Here is a 19,811-nt window from a genome sequence, read left to right on the forward strand (position 1 = left end):
CCTTCCAGGCCACGGTGGGGGCCATCGCTGGGGACGAGGAGGGCAGAGGGATGAGGAATCAGAGGACAGAGCAAGAAAGGTCCATGTCCTGCCCTGCCCCCAGCTGCGGCTGCTGCATGCCGGGGACTGGGCAGGCTGGTGCCCACGGGCTGGCTGCAGGCGGGCAGGGAGGGAGGGAGGAGGGGAGAGGAGGACCAGGCAGGAACAATGCTGGCTTCCCGCCAGGAATTGTGCGTTGAGTGGGGGACTAAGGAGAGAGTAGGAAAAGGGAAAGAATGAGGGAGGAGAAGATAGTGAAAGAGGTAGAAAAGTCTCTGTACCTAAGTGCCAGCACTACCCCCTGCCCCACACTTCCCAGTCCCTGAGCCCCTGGAGGAAAAGAGCCTGTCTTCTGGGTTTTATCCCCATGAGGAGCTGAAGCTACAGCAGGAGGCACTTAAATCAGATTTTAGGAAGGACTTCCCAGAGGAATAGAAGCAAATTTTAGAAAGGAGTGAACCAAAAAGGGCTGCGGAGGTGGACTCTCTCCTTGGTGAGTCCTGGGCCTTGGCTGGGTGGTAACATGTTCTTGCCTGAAACAGGGTGTTGGACATGATGACCTCATATTTTTGCTTTTGTGTTTCTACAGATCCTTGGCTGATTTCTGAGTTAGACGATTTGGTGACAGAAGGACAATTGCAGGAAAATTTCACTGAAAGATTTACCTCTACTCCTAGCTGTGAGGAAGGGGCTGGCCCAGAGTCAGGCAAACATTAGCTGCAGAGGGGCCTGTCTGTGCGTGGCAGAGCCTGGTAGTGCAAGAGAGGGCTGTGGGGGGTCCTGGTCCCATGGAGCTTGTCCTGGAGGGTCCCTCCTGGCTCTGCAAGGAAGGGTAAGGGTGCTTGGAGCTTAGTAGGAACTCAGGAAACATTTCCTCAATACACCGCCCAGGAGGACAGAGCCCTGAGGGGGGACACTGGCCTTGCTCAGCATGAGGTCTGGCTCCCAGCTGGTGCTCAGTACATTTTTATTTTATTATTATTATTATTATTAGACTGAACCCAAGGTGCTTTACCACTGAGCAATATCCCCAGCTCCACTTTTCTTTAATATTTATTTTTTGGTTGTAGGTGGACACAATGTCTTTATTTTACATTTATGTGGTGCTGAGGGTCAAACCCAGGGCCTCGTGCATGCTGGGTGAGCCCTCTACCACTGAGCCACAGTCCCAGCCCCTCTCCAGCCCCTTTCTATACTTCATTTAAATAAAGTCTCAGTCAAGCGAGGTGCCGCACACACATCTATAATCCCAGCTGCTCGGGAGGCTGAGGCAGGAGGATCTCAAGTTCACAGCCAGCCTCAGCAACAGCGAGGTGCTAAGCAACTCAGTGAGACCCTGTCTCTAAATAAAATACAAAGTAGGGCTGGGGATGTGGTTCAGTGGTTGAGTGCCCCCGAGTTCTATCCCCAGTACCCCACCCCCAAAAAAAATAGGGTCTTGCTAAGTTGCTGAGCTGGGCTTTGAACTCATGATCCTCCTGCCTCAGCCTCCCGAGTTGCTGGGATTACAGGTATGCACCACCACACCCAGCTTCAGTAAATGTTTGTAAAGGGGAATAAAATGCATCCAATGTGCCAAAGACCGGGTACCCCAAGTGGACATCAAAACCTGTAATGCACCTGTGTCCATGTGTGACCCAATAAGGGGGAGCCTGGCTTCTCTTGGAGATCTCCTTTTCTTTTCTTTTTTTTTTTTTTTTTTTTTTTTTGGTCCTGGGGATTAAAGCCAGGGGTGCTCTACCACTGAGCTGCATCTCCAGCCCTTTTTATTTTTTTATTTTAAGACATGGCCTCTCTAAGTTGCTAAGGCTGGCCTCAACTTACAATCCTCCTGCCTCAGCCTCCAGAGTCACTGAACCACTGCGCCCAGCTCTTGGGGCTTCTTATGTCATCAGGCATGTTCTCAGGTGGCTGAGATGGTTTGGGGGGACTGAGTTGGACCTCTGAGGAATATCCCGGATCCTTCCTACCCGAGGATGAGCCAGGGAGGGGTGGCACTTGCTCCTATAGACTGAGTCCAGACTGGAGAGCCATTAGGATCCTCCATCTGGGCCTGCAGGGTCCAGCCACCCATCCGAGCCTCACAGGGCAGGGGCTTGTCCACTGCAGGCTGAGCTGAGGGTCAGACGATGGGAAAGACTGACATTTCTTTCTACACCCCACCTCAAGGACTCTCCCCTGGCTGGACAGAAAGAGGCTGTGCAGGGGCCTGTCCCACACTGGTTGGGACCAAGCTGGGTCCTACAGTCCCTCTATGTGACCAAGGATGTCCCTAACACCTGGGCGACCCCTGTCCCAAGCTGCCCATGGCTCTCTGTGGTCCTCTTTTAATTTGGTTTCCTCTCACACAAAGGAGGGGCCTTGGGTGACGGGGGGGGGGGGTGGGGGTGGGGCTCTCTGCCCAGGACTGTGCAGCTGTCAGACTGCAACTAGTTTGGTTCACCAGCTGAGTCTCAGCGGTGGACACACCCACTCACCTGAGAGGTGGGCGTGGGGGCCAGCCAGACTGTTCTAGAGGCCACCCCTGGAATTGCCCCCCTCTGCTGTCCACCTCCGCAGTCCCCCTGTGAGTCCCAGGTCCCTGGGGAGGTTGGGAGAGGTCAGCTGTCCCCGTGTCAGGGCTGCAACGGGAACATGGAGCCCTGGCCTGAGGTTTCAGGGTGCAGGGCAAGGACAGAGGTCAGGCAGGCATTCGATGATGGAGGTGACCTTTTTCACCTTCCCTGGAAAGAACCTGGGGCTGCCACTTCAATGGATGGGAAAGAGCAAGAATGTCACCAGAAATGAGTGATCACTCAGAAGGAGACTGGGGACCGGGGTTAAGTAGGGTCAGCCTTATCTCATTGGAAGCCCTTTGGTGCTGGTGGCTGGGCAAGGCCCAGGGGTGGGGGCAGTTGAGGAGAGCGGTGGGGAGCAGGGGTGGGGACAGAGGTGACTCAGGCCAATGCTGATGGGAAATGGGGGAGGGGTGGGAGAAGAGCTGGGGCTTCTGGGTCGCCCAGGAGGGAGGGACCCCCAGGAGGCTATTCGGAGGAGCACTTCCCTGTGAGGGGGGGGGTGATAGGCTGGAGGGCAGGCAGTTAGCAATAGGAAGCACTTCCAAGGAGCTGAGCTAGAGAAGAGGGGACAGGGCTCCTAAGGTCCATCCTTCTGGAAAGTTCCACAGGACTCACCCTGAAGCAGGAGAGACCACAGCTAGACAGCAGGGCCCAGGAAGGGGTGCTGGGCAGTGAGAGGCACTGGCAGGAGGTGAGGCGGTCTGCGTGGGCTGAGGGCAGAGCGCTGTCCCTGCCTGGGAAGCGCCCAGCCCAGAGATCCTTATCCAGGGCAGGGACAGAACTGGTTTCCCGACTGGCAGCACCAAGGGGGACAGGACACGAGGAAGCCCCAGGGTCAGGAGGACAGTGTCCAGCCAAGACCTGGCCAGGGGACCCCGGGCAGTTACTAGAACATTCTCAACCCCCTCTGCAGGGGCCTCCCTCAGCCTTGCAGGGGCCCCTTTTCTGCCCAGGACTCATGGACGGACTTTCCTCTCGGTCCACTTGGAGGGTCCCCAGCCCAGGTCCCCCAGTGTCCCTCCTCCCATCTCACCAGGTAGAGTGGCCCAGCCAGGAGAAACACCTGGTTGGACTCGCTCCTCGCTCCCCACCCCCCAACTGGGAGGGTTCCTAAGGTCACCACGGGGAGGGGCAGGGGACCATCCAGGGGCAGGGGACCCTCAAGGGCTCTCCAAAGCCAGCTCCCTTTCATCCCCCGCCACAAAGGCCGCACCCCAGGCCCATCCATCTTGTTCCGGCCACAGTGCTCAGGCAGCTCTTTGTGAGGGACCTGGGGTCAGGGGCCTGGCGGGCACGGCCCCCTGTCCCCCAACCCCGCCTCTGGGGCCTCCCCTGGGCGCCTCCTCCCTGCCCAGCTTTCTCTCTTGCTTTTTTTTTTTTTAATATTTTTTTTCAGTTTTCGGCGGACACAACATCTTCATTTTATTTGTATGTGGTGCTGAGGATCGAACCCAGCGCCCCGCTCATGCCAGGCAAGCGCGCTGCTGCTTGAGCCACCTCCCCAGCCTGTCTCTCTAGTTTTTGAATTCTCTCTGTCTCTCTCTCTCTCTCTTTTGGTTCTGGGGATTGACCCCAGGGGTGCTTAACCCCGAGCTGAATCCCAGCCCTTTGGATGTTCGACTTTGAGACAGGGCCTCGCTAAGTCACTGAGGCTGGCCTCCGGCTTGGAATCCTCCTGTTTCAGCCTCCCGGTGCTGGGATTGCTGGCGTGGGTCCCCACACCTAGCGTTCTCAGAGTTTCTTGTGTCTGCGTGTTTCTCATCCTCTCTTGTCCCTCAGTCTCTAGAGGACCGCCCTATATCTTCTGTCCCTTGCAGGTTCCTAAGATGGTTTTCTGGGCCACATCATAGGCATGGAGTTGCTCTCTGTGCCTGGGACTTCGGAGACCTCAGGGTCCTGTGCCCTAGGCTCCATCCTCTCTGCTCTCAGCTACATCAGGAATCTCTGGGTTTCGACATCAGTGAGCCTCCCCACTCCCGCCTCTGCCACCCCCAAGCTACTTATTCTGGTTTCTTCGAGAGGTGGGAGAAGAGGGTTTGTCTGTGCCTCAGTTTCCTCAAGATGTCACCGTAGACTCCCTCAGCCTAACAGTATCCCTGCTGTAGGCATCAGACTCCCATCCTTGGGGGAAAGTCCACCAGGTGGCCTTCCCTCGTCTCTGCCTCCACTTTCCTGGGCCTCCCCATCAGCAGACCTTAGAAGACAAGGGCCAGTGGCCAGGCCCAAGACTCTTCAGCACCTCCTGTGATTGGGCTCTGGGAACTTTGTGCTTCAAAGAAAAGAAGGGGGCAGGCACCGTGGCACGCGCCTGCGATCCCAGCGGCTTGGGAGGCTGAGGCAGGAGGATCACAAGTTCAAAGCCGGCCGCAGCAACTTAGCGAAACCCTGTCTCTAAATAAAATATAAAAAAGGGCTAGGGATGTGGCTCAGGGGTTAAGCGCCCCTGGTTCAATCCCTGGTAACAAACAAACAAAGAGAACAGGAGGGGCTGCTCCTGAGGTCTTGCAGTTCTGTGGGTGCAGGTAGGAGACGGGGTTCTAGAATCTTCTCCCGGATGCTGTGCAGAGTAAGGACGACGACGTAGGTAACGGAAGAGGAGCCCAGGAGGGCCTTGCAGGCGGGCGGGGAAGCTGGAGGGACTTTCTCAAGGTGGAGCCAAGCGGGCCAGCCGGGCAAGGTGCCCCTCCCTGATCCAATCTCCAGGCCCGGCTTGACGCTTCCGTCATCCCAGGCTGCCCACAGGAGAGGACAGAGGACAGAGCCCATCAGAGGCAGGGACCGCCTGGGAGAAAGAAAGAGGCTCTTGGCCTTTCTCAGCAAGTGTCCCTCTGCGTCCTTAACAACTCGGTTCCAGAAAGAGACAAAGTGGTGGAGAAGGAAGAGTTGGTGCTTTGGACAAACTCCAGAGGGACTGGGCCTGGGACCTGGGCTGCAGGGAACTGGGGTGGGGACACCGTAAGGTGGGAAGGGCAGGCTGGGGTCCATGGGGCCGGGGTGGGTCAGGTGGGAGTCAGGGATGGCTAAGGTGGGGGGAGGTCATGCGCACAGGAGGGGGGAGGGCTCACACGGAGGAGTGGAGTTCTAGACCAAACAGAAAAACTGGCACACAGAAGACCCTCTCAGCAACCAAAGCCGGAGGCCCCAAGGCCATTGGGGTGGACAGTGGGGATGAACCCAGGGGTGCTCTACCCCTGAGCTGTACACCTAGCCTCCCCCCCCATTTTTTTTCTTTTTTCTTTGTTTTTTTTTTTTTTTTTTTTTTTTTTTTTGAGAGAGAGAGAGAGAGAGAGAGAGAGAGAGAGAACTTTTTTAATATTTATTTTTTAGTATTTGGAGGACACAACATCCTTGTTTGTATGTGGTGCTGAGGATCAAACCCAGGCCGCACGCATGCCAGGCAAGCGCGCTACTGCTTGAGCCACATCCCCAACCCACTCCCCCCTTTTTTTGAGACAGGGTCTTGCTGAGGCTGGGTTCAGTTTGCGATCCTCCTGCCTCAGCCTCCCCAGTGATTGGGATTTCAGGCACATGCCTGGCCCTTGGCACCGTCCACTTTTTAAAACCCTTCGATGGCTTCTCACTGCACTTGGAATTAAATCAGAAACACTTGAGGGGTGCAGTGTTGCACACCTGTAATCCCAGTGGCTCAGGAGGCTGAGGTTTGCAGGTTCAAAGCCAGCCGCAGTGACCCAGCAAAGCCCTAAGTAACTCAGCAAGACCCTGTCTCTAAACAAAACATAAGAAAGGCTGGGGATGTGGCTCAGTGGCTAGACGACCCTGGGTTCAATCCCTGGTACCAATCAATCAATAAAACACAGCATGGCCTTCAGGTTCTGCATGGTCCAGCTCCACCCACCACCCCAGCCTCCCAGAACTCCTGCCAAGGGACACTGGTTGGACCCTAAGTGCTTCTCTGCCTTGGGCCTGTACCCTGTGGCTCCTCTGCTCTTCATTCCCTGAGTCTCTCCAGTATCTTCTCTGCTGGCGTCTCTGCTCACCCCCAATCTAAATGACAGCTACTCCATTCTTCTGTCTCCCCATCTCCTGTATTTTCTTCAGGACACTGACCATGTGTTCAATTATGCATTTATCTGGGCACTTACTATTAGAATCTTCATCTCTCCCTACTAAAGGCCCATTTTCCCCGACGAGCCCCATGAGGCCAGAGAGCCTGTCTTTTTATTCTGGGCTCCCAGGACCCAGCAGGGTACCTGGCTTTTAGGGGGCTCTCAGAAAACAAACGGGATGAATAAATGAGAGAGCCCCACATCCCCCCAAGCCTCCTCAAGAGCTCTGGGTGGTGTCCCCACTCTCTGGCCCTCCACCCTCTACAGCGTGACCTTCCAGGGGCAGAAGCAGGTGGCCCTAGCCCCAGGGCCCCCTGGTGTTGCAGGAGAGGAGACTCTTCGCTGACACAGAGGCCATGAAGCATGCCCACTGTGGCACTGGCCGAGGAGTGGCCACTCAGGGCCATTATGCAGGGAGCTAAGCTCTGCAGACACTGAGTGCCAAGGCGTCCAGGAGGCAGAGAACTTTTTTGAAGGAATGAATGCAGGAGGTGGAGGCCATGTCTCAAAGGCCTCTAATACCAGGCTGGACTTTATTCTGGACCTAAAGAGGTGGACTTCATTATTTATTTACTTGGGGGTGCTGGGGATGGAACCCAGGGGCACTTAACCACTGAGCCACATCCCTATCCCTTTTTATTTTGGGACAGGGTCTTGCTAAATTGCTTAGAGCCTCGTAAGTTGCTGAGGTTGCTCTCAAACTCCTGACCCTCCTGCCTCAGCCTCCTGAGTCGCTGGTATGTGAACCCATGCCTGCCGTGTCTGGTCTTTTTTTTTTTTTTTTTTTTTGAGACAGGTCTTGCTATGTTGCCCAGGCTGGCCCCAAACTCATGGGCTCAAGTGAACCTCCTGCCTCAGCCTCCAGAGTCGCTGGTACTACAAAGCTTATTCCACCATGCCCAGCTAAATTGCCATGGGGAGACCAGGGATTGAACTCAGGGCCACTTGACCACTGAGCCACATCCCCAGCCCTATTTTGTATTTTATTTAGAGACAGGGTCTCACTGAGTTGCTTAGGACCTAAGTTGCTGAGGCTGGCTTTGAACTTGCAATCCTCCTGCCTCAGCCTCCCAAACCACTGGAATTACAGGCGCATGCCACGGTGCCTGGCTAACCTGTGTTTTTAATTCGTATTTGTCTATTTGATTTTTTTTCCCCAGTGTTGGGGATTGAACCCAAGTGTGCTCCACCACTGAGCTTCATCCCCAGTCCATTTTTCTATTTCATTTGGAGACAGGGTCTTGCTAAGTTGCCCGGGCTGGCCTCACACTGGTGATCCTCCTGCTTCAGCCTTCCTGGTAGCAGGGATTGCAAGTGTGGGCCACCGCACCTGGCTTACATGCAGATTTTGAGCGACTGAAACATGAATCCGGGGGAAGGAGTCCGGGTCACTCACTGACCCCTGCTGCATGAGCCAGAGACAATTATTTTTTTAAAGCTTTTAATAAAATTAACAAATAAATATTCTAAACCCTACTGGCTACAGGAACAAAGAGTGGACGCCAGAGGGCCAGGCCTTGTCACTTAGACCCTCAGGTCCCCTCATAGGAAAATAAACGGCTGGGGAGTGGGTGGGGGCTGGGACTGCAGATCTGGGGAGGGGCGGTGGGGCCGGAAGGGGTGATCTGGGCTCTCGCAATCCCTCCCTCTTTGTTGGCATAAGGGAGGGATCAAAGGGTCCAAGAAAGCAAGACCCTGCAAGAGGCATCCCAGCCACCTCAGAGGTGACCTGGGTGAGGGAGAGCTAGCCTAGGAGAGCATGGGGGGGAGGCAGTGCCCGAGGGGGGGGGCGCCGGGAAGCAGGGGTGGCTTGGGGGAGGGCGGGTCTGGGCCGCTCACTCTCGAACGTAGACCCTGGTGCACACCACATCATCCGCTGTCATGGTCTGAAAGAACCGGAGAGGTCGTTAGCCTGGGAGGAGCTTGGGGCTTGGCAAGGGGAGGAGAGGGGAGGGAACACTGCTCGCCCTGGGGTCTGGAGTTGCTTCCCCCCACCCCCCACCCAGGACCAGAAGGCGGGAGCTGGTCCCAGAAGGCCCTGCATCATTTGAGGGAGAAGGCAGTGCAGCAGGGTCTCATCTCTTCCCCACCCAGGGAGAGCCCCCCAAGACTGCCGGGGCCCCTCAATGCACATCTTGTGCTCTGCACCAAAGAGACACCATTTCTTTTTCGTTTCTTTCTTTTTTTGTACCAGAGATTGAACCCAGGGCTGCTTACCCACTGAGCCTCACCCCCAGCCCTTTTTTATATTTTATTTAGAGACAGGGTCTTGCTGAGTGACTTAGCACCTCATTAAGTTGCTGAGGCTGGCTGTGAACTTGCCATCCTCCTGCCTCAGCCTCCAGAGCTGCTGGGATTACAGAGGGGTGCCACTGAGCCCCGTAAGGAGCCCCATTTCTAAGGCACGCTGTGTATGACAGGGGCAGCTTAGGCCCATCCAAGCAGCCCCATCTGGAGGGCAGGGGACCAACCGTGTGTGTCCTTTCTTTCTAGAGCTTCCCAGGGAATCTAGAAAGGTGGCCCTGGGTTTTCTTAGTGGGAGGAGGGGGACTTACCAGGATCAGCTCTCCGTCATTGGTCAGTTCTCTGGTCCAGGAGGTCTTGGGGCCCTCTCCCTTCAGAAGTCTCTGCTCACAGACCATTTTGTTCTCGGTCTCCCATTTTACCAGGCTCTGCAAGGAACAGGTGACCAAGTGACTCGGAATCTGGGAAATCTGGGGCAGTGCCACGTGGAGGGACAGGGCAAGAGGTGCCACAGGCTGGAGGACCCTTCCTGGCACTCACCTTACAGGGCCTCCCATCCACAGTCTGCTCCTCAAACTCCTCCCCGATCTTGAAGTTGATCTCCGTGGTGCGCACGGTGGTTGAGGTCTTGATGTAGAAAGTGTCTCCGTCCTGTTTGATCTCCACTGCTGGCTTGGATGCTGCGGCCACCGCGATCTTCCTCAGCATCACGTTCACCCCTGCAGGAGAGGGAAGGGGACAACTGTCACCCCCCCCCCCCAGACAGCTGGAGCAGCGACCTGGGGCTTGACCTGGGGAGGCAGCTTGCAGGAGATGCTGGCGGTGAAAGATGATAGGTTCAGGGAGGAAGGGCAGGGAAGTGTGCCCTGCCCCAGAGTCCTGTTCAGCTGTGGCCACACCTTGTTGAGTCAGCAGGCCTGATGGGGCGTCCCAGCTCTGTGCCCCAGAATCTCCAGGGACAGCTTGTCTGGGCTCCCACCCGGCAAGCCTCCTGCTGCAGGCTGCTCACCTCATCTGACCTTTCACTGACCCTGGCTGGAGACCTCCTGTAGGGTGGCTCCTCAGTCACTGGGTGTGCCCTGCCCCTACCCCCACCAGCTCCAAGCGCAGGGCAGACCCAGGAACTAGGGACAACCTCCCTTTTTGCCTCCTTTAGCTGGAGCTAGGTAGGTCTTTTTTTTTTTTTGTCCAATTTCTGCCCTCCCCCTGCAAAACCAAAAAAAAAAAAAAAAAAACCAAAAAATTAAGAGCAGGGATTCTCAGCAGAGGGCGAGATGGAGGAGCGCTCTCTCTCTACAGAATGGCCTGCTACCAGCCTGGGGAGTCAGAGGCTCTGAAGTAAGATCTATTTGGCTGTGATTTTTCTCCTGGCACAACCCCCCTCTTAGGCTAGGTAACCCTTGGTTTAACATCTCTGAACTTTAGATTAAGTAATTGTAAATTTACTTAATTGTAAATTGGAAATTATCCTCCTTGCAAGTTCTCAAGTAGAATTCGATGCATATGTAGCCAGGCGTGGTGGTGCACGCCTGTAATCCCAGCAGCTTGGGAGGCTGAGGCAGGAGGATCGCAAGTTCAAAGGCAGCCTCAGCAACTTAGTGAGGCCCTAAACAACTTAGGGAGAAACTGTTTCAAAATAAAACACAAAAAGGGCTGAGGATGTGGCTCAGTGGCTCAGTGTCCCTTGGTTCAATCCCTGGTACCAAAAAAAAAAAAAAAAAAAAAAAGCATGTTTAGGATCTAGTATACGTAGTGTCAGGCACACTTTAAGTTTTTAAGAAATGAAGATGGGTGTATTGGCACATGCTTGTGATTCCAGCTACTCAGGAAGATGAGGCAGAAGTATCGCAAGTTCACGGCCAACCTGGGCAACTCAGCCAGACTCTGTCTCTCAAAATAAAAAATAAAAAGGACTGGGGATAATAGCTCAGTGGTAGAGTACCGCTAAGTACCAAAAAAATAAAAATAAAAAAGGGCAGGGGATATAGCTCAGTGGTAGAGTGGCCCTGGGTTCAATCCCCAGCACCACATACCAAAAAAAAAAAAAAAAAAAAAAAAATCTTCTTCAGGAAGTGATAACTATTGTTACTGTTTGTATTATTTTTTTCTGATAAAAGAAAGGCTCCCCTCCCCCGCCAAGAAAGTCAGATCTTGGGCTCAAAGTTCCCTGCATTAGCCTCCCTGTTCCTTAGCCTTTCTGGAAGGTCCCCATGCCGTCTGGCCCTCGGGAGAGCTCCCTTCTCGCCAGAGAAACGAAAAAAGGGACCTCCATCCTGCTGTGTCCCCTGCCCCCTGTCCCCCATGCCACCCTGGGATCAGGCCTTCTCGCTCAGCCTCTGTGGACTCTTTGGGCCCCCACATGCTTTCTCTCTTCTCTGCTCCCCAGTTACGAAGAGCAGTGGGGAGACAGGAGAGAGCACCCTTCAACAAGAAGCCAAGCCGCAGGAGCACCTCTGCAAGGACAGGCCCAGGTCCAAGCCTCACAGCCCACGCCCACTGCACCTGGCCCGGTGGACTCCTCCATCCTTTAAGGATGCAATAGGGAAGGGCCCACTCCCGCCCTCCTCCAGATCCGGGTCCTGGAGAAGCAAATGCTCTTTCCCCAGCATCAAAGCAGATTCATCCTATTCCAAACAGAAGGAGAGGAAGGGAGGAAGCGCCTCAGGATCCCCAGAGCCCCACTTTTGGTACATTTCCAGGTCCAGTTGACTTTGTAGAGGAGACACACCCCACCCCACCCCATCTTCTTAGACAAAGAAGTTACTTTGCTATCTGCTGCTACCTAGGAAGTCCACCTTCCATCTCACTGCTATCTTTACTGCTACAGTAACAGAATCAGCTGTGCAGGCCTTGGCCATCATACTGGATGGTCTGGACAAACATTCCCCAAATACCTGAGCATCCCTCACCAGGAAATGCACACGGGGATGGGAAGGGACATGGGGGCCTGCAGGGGCAGGGCTGGGTTCAGAGGAAGCAGCCCTCCAGCCAGCCCCTGGTGGCCATGGCGCTGGGCCTGGCCCAGTGGACCTTGGCTGACTCAGGACAGTGTTTTCCTAACGGGTCTGTTTTCAATCTGCCCCCTATGGAGCTCTGAGGAGGGCACGTGGCTCTGAGAGACCCTGTGGGGAGAACAAACAGCCTGAAGAGACAGCAGGACTGGGCTCTGGATCTCATTCTCCAGCTGGGGTCTCCACCTCCAGCCACTGGGGAGAGAGGGGCCAGAATCCAGAGCAGCCAGGGGAGGGAGGGGCATCTATGTTTGCAAAGGGAGAACTCCTATGCTCTTCAATCTTATCAAGGGCAGAGCAAGAAGACTGATAGGAATATAAGAAGTATTGAGGTGAAGCTGGGCAAGGCGGTGCACGCCTGTAATCCCAGCAATTTGGGAGGCCAAGGCAGGAGGATTGAAAGTTCAAGGCTGGTCTGTGCAACTTAGTCAGACCCTCTCTCAAATAAATAAATACATAAATGTGTGTGTGTGTGTGTGTGTAGATAGATTTATACACACATACACATATTCATTAAAACCAGGCTGAGATGAAATTCTGTGGGTTTAATTCCTAACACGGGGTTCAAGCCATCCTGGGTTCAATTCCTAACACTGAAAAAAAAAAAAATATTGCAGTTAGATAGCAGTCAAAAGTAACAGCAAGGAAAGATGGAAATCCCTGCTCTCCTCACAGCAATCCTGAGGTCCAGACTCCACAGCCTCCGGCTCTTCAGGGAGTGCCCTCTCCTCCACCTCAGCCCAACCAGGGTCTCTATTGAGTCCAGCAGTGGGAGGCACTCCTACCCTCGGGCTCCAGAGCTCCTGGCTCCCTTCCCACTTGCAGGGTCCCTTAATTAAACTCCAGCTCTTCCCGGATATAGCTCCCAGAAATCAAGCCCCGACTCTGTCCCCTTCCCCAGACTCTGTGACCCAGTCCCACCCCGGACGATAGGCAGAAGGTGGCCTGGAAAATTGGCAGGCCCCTCTGGGTGCACTGGGCTTTCCCCACCTGTGACCACCACAGCCCGCTGGGCTGCAGTCGGGGAGGCGGGAACCGGATTTTCGGAAATGGGAGATTGGGGTTTCACACGAAGCCATTTGTTGAAATCCAAGAAAGTGATAATTATCCAGAGCGATTTTAGGACTCTGGACTGCTTGCTGTAGGAAAATATTTGTCTCACAGATGGGGGCGGGGTGGGGTGTTGGGGACGGCGGAAAGCGCAAAAGGGGGAGGGGGAGGGGGCGCTGGGGCAGCGGATCACCAGGTGGCCGGGCCGGCGCGGAGGGTAGAGAACCTGTCCCGAGGATTGGGTTACTGGCGGAGCCTTGGGGAAGGAGGCTGGAAGGTCTCCAAGGACCCAGTCTCCCTCCCAGAACCAGGTGTCCCGGTCAATGAATGGGTCCAGGAGCCGGCTTGGCTAACCCCCTCCCGCGACCAACCTCGTGTTTCTGGTTTCTCCTTGATTCACAGGTTGAGTCACCGCTGGAGCTGGCACGGGTGGGCGCCCCGCCGGAGAAAGCAGGATTTAGTTGGCCGGGCTCAGTGCCCCGGGGCCCAGGCGACCCGATGCCCCTTTCTCCGGAGGCAGGCGCCCAGGCGCTCGCGCCCTGACTCGGTTCCTTTTCTTTCCCGTCCCTACCTCTCCACCTCCGAGGACTCCAGCGACCCCCTGGCCTCTCCCGGGTGCTCAGAGACCTCCTTACCCAGCGCTTTGAGCAAATCCTCGAAGTTTTCCGATCGGATGATCTTCCAGTTGCCGGAGAAGTTGGGCATGGTGGTGGTGCGGGCGGGGGTTCCCTAGAGGAGAGTCCTGGACGCTGAGTCGCTTTTAATCGAAATAGACGTCGCCGCCGCCTTCGCCGGAAGGTGAGACTCAATCACCGAGACACATCCGAGGGCAACCCCAAAGCTGGCCTGGGCTCCTGCGCCGGCAGCTTTTATACCCCGCGCGAGGCCCGCCCCTGCCCAGGAATTAGGTGGCCCCGCCCCCGCTCCGCCCTCCCGCCCACCTGGGGGGCCCTGAGCCCCTGCTGCCAACCTCCAGTCTCATTCCACCCTCCCACCCAGTCTCCTTCTAGCCCGGTGGGTGAGTTTTCTGGAGGCTGAGCTAGCCTCCTCCGCCAGTAGGAGGATGGCGCAGGGAATGGAAAGCGAGCGTTTGCATCGCGATCTCTGGCGGAGGAGGGGTCGCCAGATGCTCGGATCTCGCGTGCTGCAGAGCAACCGAAGGGTCACATCTCGCCTGTTTCGCACCGGTCCCCAGCTTGACTCAGAGCCCTGGACTCTCGCCTCTTCCGTACCGGTCCCCATGCCTGACACACGACGACCCCACTAGAATGAGCCCCAGTTTTTAAGCTAGAGATGGGGAAGGAAACGGGCAACCGAACTTGGCCTCCAGTGGAGCCTGAACTGATTCATTCAGGATAGTTTCCAGCTCCAGAGGCCTGGGGAACCCTGGAGGTCGGTACAGCCCGGGGTTCTGGGGTCAGGCATCTGAGCGAGGCAACGGCGCCCCCTGCTGGAACGACGCGACCAGGCTCGGAGGGGGTTGCAAGGTCTCCCCACCCCGAGATTCGGCCTTGGTTTTGGGTAGTGCCTGGGGACCCTCAAAATGGGCGAAAGGAGGTTCACTGCTCTTAATGCACTGGACGGACATCCAGGGGTTAAGCGGGAGCCGGGGGAGCGAGGCTGGGGAGGGCAGAGGTCACCACCAATCACTTGACACGAGCTCTTTATTAAGGCGCTTTCTCTGCGGTTGCGCTCCCCCTGCACGAGAGGGGCCAGGGAGGGGGAGCCCAGACAGAGGTGCAGAGTCGCGCTACCACCTAGGTTGGAGAAAAAGCCTGGGTGCCCAGGGAGGGGGCGGAGTAGGGTCTCAGGTGTCACCGTTCTGAGCTGTAAATCTGGCGGAAGGAGCGTCGGCCCCTTGGCGAACGACTTTGAAGTGGGAGATCAAAGGTGGGGGTGTGGGGCACAGCTTCCCGCGGAGACCCGAGGGGTAGTGGCGAGACCCCTGGAGAGCGCCGCAGGACAGAGAAAACGAGCTGCGTAGAGACGCACAGCCTCGGAGATGGGCGCGGAGACCCGGGGCCGGAAACAGCAGAGGAGCTGAGCAGGACCGGTGCAGAGCCTGGAGCGGGAAAAACGTCCCCTCCTCCAGCGCCCAAGGGCCCTGCAGCGCTCCTGCCCAGCTGCTTGCACCCCACTGCCCCCACACCCCATTTTCCAGGGCTCGCTCTTCAGCTCTTTCTAAGGCGGGACGAAAACCCCCACAACTATGTCCCTGCCTGGCCCCTCCTTGCCAGCGTGGCCAAGGGTGGAGCAGGAAGGCTGGCAGATCTCGCAGCCTTCACCCTTAGGACGCAGGAACAGTCTAGGGACCAGGGGGCTGTGCGGGACTGGGGAGGAGATGGGAGGAATGGAACCAGAGGAGAGGCCTTTCGGTGTTCTGGGGATCGGGCTTCTGCGACAGAGGGAAATCTCACTAATGGGTGTGTTGAACTAAGGCAGCAGAGGGATGGAGGTTGTGGTGCCAAAAGGACTTCTAGCTGCCCCCCCCCCCCCGCCCCGCAGTAGCGGATCACCCGGCAGATTGGAAGAAGGCTGTCTCTTCCTCTTGGGCCTGGTTTTAGAGGTCCAGGTTTTGTGTGGGGGAGCTGATTCCGAGATGAGGTGGGAGTCTGGGCTTCTGGAAAGACAGACAAAACAGAGGTGGTGGAAGGAAGGGGGCCCCTGGGGAGGGCTTGGGGCCTGGGGTTGCAGGCACAACCGAGTTCCTCCCCCACCCTCTGGGTTCAGCATCGCTGTAGGTAAAGGGAGGGAGGGGGATTAGGTTCTGACAGTGAAATCCGGCTCCTAGCCAAAGGGATGAGGACAGAGTGGAGGAGGGAACTTGTGGAAAACAGACTCCTGCTGCCCCTCCTTTCCCCTCACTCCTCCTGTCTCCTCTCTGTCTCTCCCAAGGTCATTATGTCCACTCTGGTCCACTCTAGCCCCTGAAGCCCCCAGCTGCAAGAATCTAGTCTCCTAGTGGGCACCCCTCCTGCAGAAGAGCCAGGGCAGGGACCCCACCCCCTAGCCTTGTGACTAAGGATGTTGAAAGCTCAGCCCGGGCTGGGGGGGTAGTTCAGTGGTAGAGCCCTTGCCCAGCATGTTGGGGCCCCAGGTTCATCTCCAGTGTGGCAAAACAAAGAAACAGAAAACCTCACCCAAGGATGCCTATCCCTAGGAGGTATGTCCTCTGGTCCCTTAAGGCTCCAAAAGGGGAGCACAGGCGCAATGGCTTGGCTGGGGAGGTTGGAATCAGAGAAGGGGCTCCCTGGGGTGGGGGCAGGGAGGCCTGGGCTCACTCCCCTTCCCTCCCTTCACTTCCCCTCTCCCCCACAACCAGCCAACTGGCCAGGATTTCCAAAGAGACAGAAGTGAGACAAAGAGAAGTCGGGCTGGGAGGGGAATTCTTTCCAGATGTGAGTGTTTGCGGTTTGGCAGCTCCCGGCCTGAGCTCCAGCCCCAGCACCCCAACCCTGCTGAGGGAGGAGGGTAGAAGGTCCAGCGCAGGGTGCTAATGAGTTGGAGCTGGAGGTCTCAGCCTCTAGCAGCCCTATCACCCCAGGGGAACAGGAGGCACAGGGAGGTGTTTAGGGGAGATGCTGGGGGAGGGGATTGGGGGACGGGGAGGAGTGGGAGAAGAAAGGGGTGGGGGGCCGGCAGGGGAGAGGGAACTAACAGAGATGGATGGGAGAGCCTAGGGGCAAGGGGCAGGGGCTTGGAACCTGGCAGTGGGGAGGACCAGGCCAGCATCAGCCAGTCACAAACAACTGGCTTTAATTTCCCGCTGGGATCAATAAGGAGAAGGAATTTCCCCGTGTCCTGGCCTTTTAATTACGACCAAATCTGCTGCAGACCTGCCCCAGGCGACTCTTCCCCCCTTCTAGGAGCCTTGGTCATGCCCCTCTTGGGGCTCCCCGAGGAATGTGGAGACTCAAGTGGGGGGAAGGGTTCAAAGCTGATGAGAAAAGCCGGGTAGGGGTAGCCGAGGCGGGATGGGAGTGGAGAGGCAAGGAGACAGACACTTGGGAGGGTTAGCAAGGGCCACTGGGGAGCTTTGTTCCGTTGTAAAGTGCCTGGGAGGAGAGTTTTGCCTGTTTTGCACTGGCCAGCCAGAGTGGCGATGGGCAGGGTGAGGGGTGTGTGGGTGGGGTAGACGTGTACAAGATTGAGGGGTACAGAGCTTCTAAGAGGAGACACCCCCACCCCGCTCATCACTCCCTTGAGTCTGGGTGTGGGGAGAGGGACCACCCAGTTCAGCACTGGGAAGGGAAGGGTTGACTGCAGATGGCAAGAGTGGGCGAGTCCTGAAGCCCCCACCCACACCCCCAACCAGGACGGGGAGATTCTCTGGCCAAAGTCAGCACTTGCAGAGAGCCTCACCCCAGCAGTGTTACTGCATCTGCTGGGTCAGAGGGTTTGCTGGCTGAGACTCAGGTAGAAATTGAACCCAGGTGGGGCTGGACACCTGGGGCTTGCCACTCAGCCAAGTGGGCTGGCAAGAAAGCAGACTTTACAGAAGATAGGGAGGCCCGGGAGCCACTGGGACGAGATGGTTGCTGTCTCCTGGCCCCTGAGCCCTGAGGCTTCCGTGCCGCAGAGCACAGACTGCCGCATTCTGCTGCCCAGTCTGCTCTTGTCCTTTGTACAGAGGGGATTGAATCCGGGGCCCTCTGTCACTGAGCTACATCCCCAGCCCTTTTTATTTTTTTATTTTGAGACAGGGTCTCACTAAGTTGCCCAGGCTGGCCTCAAACTTGTAATCCTCCTGCCTCATCCTCCCCTGGTCACTGGAATTATAGGCGTGGGCCACCATGCCCTATGCCACATTCTTACCTGTCCCTCTAGGTTCAGGAACCCAGCTCTTTTCAAATTTTGATTTGCATCCCACCTCCACCACGCGGAAATTGCCATTGAAGCAGATTGGATGGGAGTTAGACCAAAAAAGTCTCTAGTGACAGGAAGTGAAGGGTCAGGAGACAGGGTCAGAGACCTAGAAGGCAACTAACTCATTTCCTAGAAACATTTGAGTACAGGAGATCCTGCGGACTAGGGAGGGTAAGGGCAGAGAATCCCGAGGGACCCAGAAAGAGAAAGTCCACCCAAAGACAGGGGATGGCGGTGACCTCCAGGGCCAGCCTGGAGCCTGGCAAAGGGAAGCAAATGCGGCCCAGGAGGGTGGGCATGGCCGACCGATTGTGCGAAGGAGGGGCCGCAGGCAGGCGGAGAGGGTCCGCGCAGCCAGCACCCAGGCGGAGCCTCTGTTGCTCTTGGCTCGGTGACTCTTTCCCAGCCCCAGCTGCCAACGCTCTCCTCAGGGCTGGGCTGGGCTGGCTGAGCCGAGGGAGGAGGTGGGGACGCACTGCACTGGCTGAGGACATGTCCGGACTGAGACTCAGTCCCCTGGATGAAGACTGTGACCTGCCGTTAAACTCTGCTTGGCTTTAAGATCCAGTTTCTAGGGCCAGACCCCTGTGCCACTCCCAACCTCTGCCCCTTAACCCCTGGCAGCCCGGGGCAGGAGGGACAAGTTTGGCAGACGGGATGCCGGAGTTTGCATGGCACCTGGGAAAGCGGCCACCGTGGAAAAGATGTGCAGACTGCAGCCGGCTGCCATCCCTGCCCAAGACGCTGCCATCCTCTGAGGATGGGAAATGGAGGGAGACTGGGGATCTGCCTCTCCATCCCGTGCAGCGCTGAGATGATCTGGAGTTTTTGGAGGAAGAAGGGGTGGGGGAGGGGGCCACAGGCTGGTGGGCACAGGGCCAGATATCCAGATCCTGGAATTGAAGAGGAAAGAGAAGCAGGAGGGGAGCAGGGCCAGTCCTTCCAGGAGGAGGACTAAGAGGGGCCAGGCTCTGGGCTTTGAAATTCTGGACGGGGCACAGAAAAAGGACATCAGACTCACTGTCCCTGGGGACAGGGTAGAAGGGCTGACAGGTCAGCCCCTGGAAGGAGCTCAGCCAGCTTGGGCAGAGCTCTTCTCCAGGGCTCCTTGGGGTTCCTATTTCTTGCTTCTCTCAAACCCCTAAAAGCAGCCATTGTCTGCAGACAATGAAACCCAGTAGCTTATTCCCCAACCAGATTGGTTAGTGGCTCTGGAAGGAGAATGGGTTCCCAGGATTGATAATAAAGACAGTTTCCCTAACCCCAGGCTCTGCCTGTTGCAGAGCAGACCTAGGCCAGAGGGCAAGACTCCCCAGAAGCAGTCTGTGGTATAAAAGGCTTGGATGAGGGAGGGCCCCCAGGGCCCCTGCCCAGACCCTGCCGTCTTCAACAGGCAGGGATGAGAAGGGCTACAGGAGTTCAGAGTCTGGCCCCTCAGCCAGGGTGGGCCCTTGTCCTTCCCATGACCCCCACCCCACCCCTCCTCCTAGCAGAGCTAGAGATGGACGGCAGGCGGGGGAGGCCCCAGACTGACCTAGACCTAATGGCTTTCTCTGGGCAGCTCAAACAAAATGGGAAAAAGATGTGTGAGGTGGGAAGCTCCGATTTCCTTTCCCTGCGGGCTCCAGCTCTGGAAAATGTCAGCTGTCAAAGAAAAGACGGAATAATCCCCTGCCTCCCCCTATCCAGGGACTCCTGCCCCATCCCATCCACCAGGGCCCCGCCTGCCCAGGTTCCTGGAGGACTCGAGGGGAGGCCTGTGGGTTCCAGTTAGCCAGGCTGTAAGTGCCCACCCTGATGAAACCCCCTCCACCACCGCGACTCCCCCCATCCTGGGGCAAGCAGTGTATTCTGAGCTTTGGAACTTGGGATGGGCAGGGACTTGCTCCTGAGCGATCAAGGAAGCCAGCAATACCTGCCTTTCATAGTTATAGGCCTCACCGCCATGGTCTCACACCTCCCAAATCCTAGAGCTC

The 19,811-nt window shown here is 56.6% G+C and overlaps 1 protein-coding gene across 1 annotated transcript; it reads right to left on the reverse strand.

The window, feature by feature from the left end:
• Positions 1 to 8,073: 8,073 nt before the first annotated feature.
• Positions 8,074 to 13,833, reverse strand: CRABP2 (cellular retinoic acid binding protein 2). The gene is made up of 4 exons (XM_081307385.1): positions 13,605 to 13,833; positions 9,449 to 9,627; positions 9,220 to 9,336; positions 8,074 to 8,550 (listed from the first exon to the last, which is right to left on the reverse strand). Exons 1-4 carry the CDS (start codon positions 13,672 to 13,674, stop codon positions 8,500 to 8,502), a joined length of 417 nt encoding a protein of 138 aa, XP_081163511.1. The 5' UTR covers positions 13,675 to 13,833; the 3' UTR covers positions 8,074 to 8,499.
• Between the last annotated feature and the right edge of the window lie 5,978 nt (positions 13,834 to 19,811).

Source organism: Spermophilus citellus (assembly GCF_964194105.1).
Source record: "Spermophilus citellus genome assembly, chromosome: 9".
In the NCBI taxonomy this organism is placed as follows: Eukaryota; Metazoa; Chordata; class Mammalia; order Rodentia; family Sciuridae; genus Spermophilus; species Spermophilus citellus.